This window comes from Primulina huaijiensis, unplaced genomic scaffold (assembly GCF_012295235.1).
Source record: "Primulina huaijiensis isolate GDHJ02 unplaced genomic scaffold, ASM1229523v2 scaffold42007, whole genome shotgun sequence".
Taxonomy (NCBI): domain Eukaryota; kingdom Viridiplantae; phylum Streptophyta; class Magnoliopsida; order Lamiales; family Gesneriaceae; genus Primulina; species Primulina huaijiensis.
The window spans coordinates 22,536-31,485 of NW_027360049.1; the positions used below are offsets into that span (position 1 = coordinate 22,536).

Consider the following 8,950-nt stretch of genomic DNA (forward strand, 5'->3'; position numbering starts at 1 on the left):
GTTTTGGTAAAACAAAAAAGTTGTTAAGGATGTAATTTATGCAAGGAAAACTTTTGAATTTTCTCAATTTTACTAAAATTTAAAATTTCCTAATGGAAATCGAAAAAAAGACCTTAATTGTGTTGCTTACATTCGATAATAACTAATTCCAATCGTATCTCATTAATTAATTAACTATCATATCAATATGGTATTCATCTGCGAATTCGAATAACATAACAAATAAATCGACTCGAATTCAATACCAAACCACCCGAATTTCCCATTACTATCATAGTAGAATAATTAAACGCGGTACTTTAGATTTGGGGAATACTTGATATTTGTTTAAGCTTGAATATTAATATTGCATAAATAATTTTCAAACATTATTTATTTATTCGATATTGTAATATAATCATATTTTCATACTTCAACATGTCTGAAGCGTCAACTGTACTCGTCAGTACTAAGTACGACGCGTTGCGTGGTTTGAAGTGGAATTTCTTTTGTCACTATAATTTATTGCACAATTAATATATATAATTTAGTTGGATCCCATATCTTATCTTAATTTATTTTATTTTATTTTATTCACAAAATATACTTTTCCACTACAGGTCATTTGTCAGCTGTCTTTTCAATCAAGAGTAGGTCTCTTGTGAGACGATCTCGTGAATCTTTATCAGTAAGACGAGTCAACCCTACCGATATTTACAATAAAAAATAATATTCTTAGTATAAAAAATAATATTTTTTCATGAATGACCCAAATAAGAGATCTGTCTCACAAAATACGACCCGTGAGACCATCTCACACAAGTTTTTGCCTTCAAACCAATATACATCGAGTTATCTATAATTTAATTCACATTATTAATAATAATTATTATCGACTTCTATTTTTTTTTAATTTTTTCCAAAAGGCAACTTTGTTCTTTTCTGAAATAGTAATCCTCTATATTCGACCAAATTTTTTTTTTTAAAAAAAAAAGCGTGGAAAGGTGAAACTTTATTATATATTTTTTTAAAAAAAAAACTGCATAAAATTGTTATTTAATATATTTATATTTAAAAGAATAATTTATTCTTGATTGTTTATGTATTTTATATTGTACGAAGTGTGACTTAATTTAGATCGTGTTGGCATGTAGTGATATGCGTTGAATGGTCACCACTACCGAGTAAATTGGTTCAAACCCAATTCTTATTGACCAAAAACTGAGAAAATAAATGGTTCCATTTAATTAATAAGTCAGTCAAATTTCATTGTCGTTCTTCTTCTCCTCGTGTCATCTCCTGAGTTTTCCCGTTCAAACCAAGCAAAGTTCTCATATATAATGACACCATTTTCTATTTTTTTTCCCTTACCAGAATTCGAATTTGTAGTCTGCACTTTGATTTTTTGTTCAAGAAATGGAGAAGTTTCCATCAGATTCGGTCTTGATCAAGAATCTCGAAAAAGAGCTGACACATGGGGGAGAGCTGGCTGGGCAGCTACAACTGCATATGAATGCGCAGTCTTCTTCACAGGAAACTCTCTTGTATCTGCTGAATGAAATATTGAATACCTACGATCGTGCGCTGTCAGTGATCGAACATGGTGGCCGTATCGCTGGCGGTGCTAGTGGCATGGCACCGCCAGGATGCGGTGGTGTGATGGCGGCAACAATGTCTGATTCTCCCGGTACGCCACTCACCGCTAGCCCTCACAGCAGTCATTCAAATCAAGAAGATCAGGCTTGTAGGATAAGGTATATATAAAAAGTACTTTCTTGTATATTTCAATTCCTTCACATTTTATATACCAAAATTATACACCGTATCATATGGTCTAAAGTTGTATTTCTACCTCATATAAATCAAATTTTGGATCTAAGTTTAGTAAACTATTTAGATGCACACCATAGGGTTTACCAGTAAAAAGACGTATATCAGTGCATTTTCAGTTTTATATATTTATTTTTTTACGATTTTGATCTTTCACGTCGTCTTACAAGAGATTGATGCTTTTTAATATAGTAGTGACGAAAAATTTACTATGAGTCACATGACTGTTAAATAGTGATGTGAATGTTTTCTTACCTATTTAATAAAGACTGAGGATTAGAGTGAATTTTGTACCAAACGATATGTGGATATCTGGTATAAATTTTCAGCGGATCAAAGGGAGTGCCAAGGTGGACACAAAGAGAGACAGCAAAAGAGACACAGCTTGATGATGGGCACAGATGGAGAAAATACGGCCAAAAAGACAGCCTACGATCCAAAAATCCTAGGTATGTATAACGTGTGTGTGTGTGTGTGTGTATTTCCACTTGATATATATTACATGTTTGGACCTTGATCAAACCCATAAAATATACATTCAAAATAGTACATATCTGCAAGTGTCACAAGTTGATAAAACTAAGAAGTTCTTAGAATGCCGAGTCAACTAGTCACATTGGGTAGACCTCAATGAAAACACACAGGTTAGTTGTACATATTTTATATAAAATAGTGTGTGTATATGTGTTAATTTAAAGAATTAGGTTTGCTTGAGCACATCCATGGACCTCTTTGTTGTCGTTTTGTTTTTCTTTTGACTCTTTGCCACCATATTTGTCCTTCCCCGACAGCTAAATTCTCCTTATTTATTTCAAAAGGTTACATTATTAATAGAATGTCAACTGTTTGTTTATTCATTTCACCTTCCCATCGTACATTTTGACATATGGTTCATCTGACAACTGAGTTTCAAATTTGAAACAATTCACTTCATGATGTGCTATAAGATTTTCGCAAATATGATATTTATAAAAACTGAATTAAAATTAGTGGTTTGATTATATTGAGACAAATGGAATAAATAATTATATATTTTGGAATATATATATACACACATATATACACACACACACACACACACACACACACACACACACACACACACATATATATATATATATATATACACACACTCATAATCCCTCTTTTTTTATATATATATATTATCAATTTGCAGGGGATATTATAGGTGCACTCAAGGGAAAGGTTGTTTGGCTAGAAAACAAATACAAAGATCAGATGAAGATCCGACAACATTCGAAGTCACTTACAAAGGACTCCACACGTGCCGTAGTGATCCATCAATCGCTTTCCCAATAATCCATCATCAAAATGAACCGAAAACACCTTCAATATCCCACGAAAATCGAATTAACCAATCCCAACAAGAACCATTTCTCAACATCCAAACAAGCCTTAAGATCATAGACAGTAGCTATGATAAACAATGCAATATTCCTTCAACATCAAACTTCAATCCCGAAAATGATCCCATTTTTCCTGATGACCATCTTTTGTGGGAGGATTATTTAAAGGATTTCATGTATCCCACGGCTCCTGAATTAAATTATTTCAACGATTATGAAATGTTAATTAATAATTCACGAGATATCGAGTCCGAGCCGAAGCCGCCTACTCAAGACGCGGATTCTTCGTTTGATAGCTCATCAGGACAACTCGGATCCAGTTTTGGCTTAGGAAATTGAAGTTACTTCCCTTGATTTTCATTATATATTTGATTCTCATTTTTTGACTATATTGTAATAAAGTATAGAAATATTGAAATATGCTTCTTATTGATGTAAATATTAATTAATATATGACATTATTATTATATTTATTTTGCCATTTTTAATGTTATGTGAAATGGAGAAGTGTTTGATATCCCCATATTTCCGACTTGACCCAGATGAGCTTTGGACCGACCCGATCAACGACAAGCCCATTAGCCGAAATGATGGGCTCCTATGGAATACAATCGAGGCTAAAGTAGAGGCCCAATAAATAACTCGGAGTCTGTTTCATTATCATGTGCTCCAGAACGATCCTACACGGTAGAACCCGAGCACATTATGGCCGATCAACCGACCGAAGAATGCACCGACCCAAGCTCAAACAAGTAACGCGATGAATAATGTCTTAATTATATATAAAACTCTTGAATAAATATTCTATAATAATAAAATAATCCCGAAAGAATATAGATATACAATTAAAATTACAAATTATTAAAGATGAGACAATATTAGACTAAATCTCCAGTTTAAGGTAACTTACAATACCAGAGTTCATACACGAACTATGACCCCTTCCTACCTTTATAAATACAAGGACTCCTCATTGTTACTTTCATTCATTACTTACTTACATAGCACTATATACTCACACTTAAGTTTGTTCTTCGGACTGACTTAAGTGTCGACGCGGGAACCCTATTCGGTATCCCTTAATGTTTGTTTGTCTGGAAATGAATTCATCTCAGGAGATTATCGATCAGATAGACGTTTTGCTCGGATAATAGTGAATCAAGGGAAGCTCGGGCATAACATTTACAACAAAGATTGCCATATTCTAGCTCATCATGAACACAAAGATTGCCATATTCTAGCTCATCATGAACCCAAGGCACGTAAATTTTTTGACATCATCAATATTTGATTAGTATTATTAACTATATATTATCACTTTTATGTCAAAAATTCATTGGAATTTTGGCATTTCTTTGCATTTTTATTTTTAAAAAAATTGAAAGTACTCATTTTGGGAGCCCCCTTGTGCCATCCACAAGCCCATTCTTAAATAAAAAAATCTAAGCCCAATAAAATTGGTTCGTTGGACGTTGACCACCCCTAAATGAAGCACGAATAATTCTTCAGCTATTTTTTAAGGTTAAAGTTTTTAGTTTATAACTTGTATAATCTCTTGATCATTCAAAATTATTACTCGAAATAAACATTAGATTATTTTCCATAGTATATGATTTAATATCATTATAAAATATTTTTGATAAATAAACTCAATTATTCAAAAAATATTACTTTAAAAAGGGATAAATAGATTGATTAAGCATATCTATCTAAAATTAAATAAGAAATTAAAGTAATACTTTCGAAGACAATTAGCACATGTATGTTGGATAATTAACATTATTTCACGTTCTAATTATAAATACTCAACACATGGAATACAACAACTGAAATCTTGTCTCTCTATATAACTAGACTAATCCAGCAGGCAGCCTTTCATAAATGTATTTACATTTATGTATATAAAAAATTTCCTCTAAAATATTTTTATCCATTAAAATATTTAAATTGTTTTGGTATAATTGATTTTTCTAATTTAATGCAGTACTAACATGATATCAAAAATTACTGACATGATATCGAAAATTATTGATGTGTTTGATGTGTTGTCGGTCGATTTTGACAAAAAGTTTGAAGGTGAATCAAAACAGGTTAACTTGTCTGAGTTGTGGTGTAAGGCATGTTGGGTTGACCCATCATTTATTTTTAAAAAAAATTGATTTCTATTAGCTTTTAGACAACTTATAGTTCACTTTTGATTTAATTGTCATGTGGTTAATTGTGAAAATTTGAGAGAGTGTATTGTGTGTGTGTATATAATGAGATATATGTGTGTGATTAATCTAAAAAACATTTTGTTTATAATATTTTTCAAAAGTAAAGTAGGAATGTTAGAAAATAAAATTAAGACAATATATTATTTGAAAAGAAAAATATATAATAAAAACTATATTCCGTTATAGGTATAGGAAAAAGATTTAAAAGGTAAGCCATTTTGTAAAAAAAAAATAAATTGAAGTTAACAATCATCCTCACTCGTTTTTTTTTAGAATACATATATATGTGTGTGTGCATGTTGAAATTTTTTTAATAATATTTTTTAATGTTTCATTTGGTAGATCAACTATATGCTAAATTTATAAAGTAATGTGATTAGTCAATTTCGTCAAATATTGATTTTTTCAATAAGAATATTAATTTTAGGTTTTAATAGATTGAGTTGGGCCAAATTGATGGGTTGGCCTGTCTCATCCCGTTTAATAGCGGGCTAAGGTGGCTTAGGCTAATTGAGTCGAACTAATCTGTTTTGACATATCTAAACGTAGGCAAAACTTGTGTGAGATGGTCTCACGGGTCGTATTTTGTGAGATGGTTCTCTTATTTGGGTCATCCATTAAAAAGTATTAATTTTTATGCTACGGGTATTACTTTTTATGTTAAATATCAGTATGGTTGACCCGTCTCACAGATAAAGATTTGTGAGACCGTCTTACAAGAGACCTACTCCTAAACGTATTCAATTTTATCAAAATTAAAAGTTAAAAAATCATAATTAAAGTTTGAAAAATTAAGACTAAAACAAAAAAATTGGACAAATTAGTTGAAAAAAATACCATCTTCGTATGTCGTTTATGCATCATATAAATTTATGCCATTTTGTTTGATTATCTTTTTTACTCACAAAAGCGGTAATTGCCTCAAAACAATAGAAATAAATAAATGAAAAGTAAACATTTACCCCAACAAAAAGGCTAACTTGCAACTGCCAAAATATTCTGCAGAAATTAAAATATTCAAACTATAATCATACGTACTAGTATTTTTTTTTTAAAAAAATTGAAAAATAAGCTCGTCAATAAATTCATAGCAAATAGAAGATGTTGAATATAATTCAAATACAAAACATTACATCTTCTGACTAATTAAGGATGTAATTAACCTAGAACTGCATGAATACATGTCACTAATCACTAGCCAGCAATTATGGCTTTAACTAATACATTTCCACATTGCTTTATTGAAGAAAAATAAAAAAACAAAAAAAAATTCTTAAACATCAATATTACCTTCCACCAATAAATATTCCAAGCTAAAATTTTACCACTCGACTATATTTCTAAATATCGTATTATTGAAGCATTTTCAGCTGAAAAATTAGCTCGGGCTCGAAAACTCAATCGAGGTTAAATCGAAATTAGCAGAACGTCTGTTGAATTTGATGAGCCAATTCTTCTGCACTAAGTTGGCACTCAATTCCAATCTATACATCAATAAGGTACAAATTATACGATCGTTAGATGTAATCTCGCACGATCAATTAGGATAAAAAGATATTTAACATTTAACCGAGTAAAAAATAATTAAATTCTTGATAGCAAAAATAACTATTTTTGGTCCATCATATATAGTTTGAGTTTTAGTGTACTAAATAGTCAAATTTTGGTTTTGATGAAACAACTTTTAATTTTCGGCTGTTTTGGCCTGATGGGTGACATGACAACGGACGCATTAACAATTCATGGTACCTAAGTCAGCATTTTTCCTTCCGACATAAGTAAATTTTGTTGACACGTTAGCACTTTGACAAAATAGGACAAATGCTTAAAAAAGAAAGTTACAATACCAAACCTCAAAATGGAACAAGTGAGTAGACAAAACTTTTTCTCATTCTCTATAATGTGTGTGTGTGTGTGTGTGTGTGTGTGTATACAGGACCAGTGCAAAAGAAAATAAATATTTTTTAAAAAAAGAATTAATTTAAAAGGCGACAAAAACTTGTGCAAGTGTAGATTATGTTTCATTTAATTTTGGTGTCAGAATTTTGTTTACCGTTTCGAAATTGTCATGTCTATTTCTCAATTAATCTTGAGTCGTCCAGAAAAAATAAGATGCATTGTATATATTTGATTTAAAACCAAATATATATGAAATATATTTAATCAACTTCAGCTTTAACTAATTTTAGGTACGTACGTACCTTAATGGTGAAAGAATTCAGCATTGTTTCATCGACTGTGCTGATGCTCACGTTGAGGATTTCCAGCGCAAGTTCTTCCAGGGCCGAGATGATCTTCACCACCTGGCCTGGAATACGAATGGACATTGTACTGAGTAGCAGGTTCGGGCCAGAGAACTTCACCTCAACTTCAGCTACAGCTGATTTTGAACTTGCCACAAGTTCATTAACACTGTCGTTGATCGATGAAGTCGACGAATTGCATGGAGATCGGTCCACGGGGCTTGGAAGAGACGGTGAGTTGAGATAATACGTTTGGTTACTGTGCAGCAAAGGCTTGTACGGGCTGCTTGATTGAGGGGTCCTCGGGCTTATAGGGAGGCCTAACCTCGGGCTCAATGGTGGTTTTCGTGGGCTTAAGGGCGAGGGTCTCGGGCTCAACACTTCATTGTAGGCTTTTCTTTGCTTCTTGGCTTCAAGGGAACGGAGAACTTGTTGCAACTCGTTGATGTAATTCACTACTCCTCCAATTATTGAGGCTTGGTCACCCTAAAACAAAAATAATTCTTGTCGCTCCATCAAAAATCGTAACTTATAGTAATTACAATGCGATTTAAATAAATATTTTAAGCCATGTAACATACATCACAAAAAACTATTACCAGAAAAAAAGATGTTTTTTCTTTCGTAAAGCCGACATATAGGGACGACGAATTGAGACACTCATGCAATATCTATTTTCATGTATCGATAGGACCGAGTTAAGACACTCAACTTTAACGAGACGATCGAGTTGTGACAGTTGTCCTTGTCAAAAAATATATGTCTCAGCTGGCTTATCCCTTCTTATAATTTCCGGAGTTTGGAGGAGGACAAATTATAACTAACTTTAAGTTTAAATAACTGGGAAACATTCATTATTTCAATTAGCAATATTTCTTCAATTTGCTAGAAAAACATATATAGTTTTAGTCCAAGTAACCAAAAGGGAGAAATGTATTGTATAAGTCACGGTACATTAACAAAGATGTAACACTAAATATAACTTTACGATAAAACCGATAATTTGTAACTTATCTAACACTAAAATATTAAGTTTGGGGACGAATCCCAATTGCGTAATACCCTTCCAACTCACAAAAAAATGGTAAAATAACATGTATACGTACCCCTTTGACATAAAAGCAAGGCATCAAAGACCGAAGCACGGAGAGATTCTCATTCATTTGCTTCCTACGGTTCCTCTCCACAGTAATGTGTGATATTCTCTGCTGCCCTTCTCCAGAATTAGAAGATGCTGTCGCAGCATTCAACTTTTGTCTCTTCGGATTCGGAGACGCAGCCACAGCTTCGGCCTCGGCCTCGGATTCCCAAAAAC

At 32.3% G+C, this 8,950-nt stretch overlaps 2 protein-coding genes across 2 annotated transcripts; one reads left to right on the forward strand and one right to left on the reverse strand.

Annotated features, from left to right (window-relative positions):
* The first annotated feature begins 1,256 nt into the window (after window positions 1-1,256).
* LOC140969497 (probable WRKY transcription factor 41) lies at window positions 1,257-3,615 on the forward strand. The gene is made up of 3 exons (XM_073430860.1): window positions 1,257-1,733; window positions 2,139-2,258; window positions 2,987-3,615. The coding sequence occupies exons 1-3, from the start codon at window positions 1,396-1,398 to the stop codon at window positions 3,513-3,515; spliced, it is 987 nt and encodes a 328-aa protein (XP_073286961.1). The 5' UTR covers window positions 1,257-1,395; the 3' UTR covers window positions 3,516-3,615.
* A 2,953-nt stretch (window positions 3,616-6,568) lies between these two features.
* On the reverse strand, window positions 6,569-8,945 carry LOC140969498 (transcription factor SPEECHLESS; the record flags this gene model as incomplete). The annotated part of the gene is made up of 3 exons (XM_073430861.1): window positions 6,569-6,876; window positions 7,594-8,121; window positions 8,742-8,945. Coding segments are annotated over 3 exons (798 nt in total), but the record flags the coding sequence as incomplete, so codon positions are not given.
* Between the last annotated feature and the right edge of the window lie 5 nt (window positions 8,946-8,950).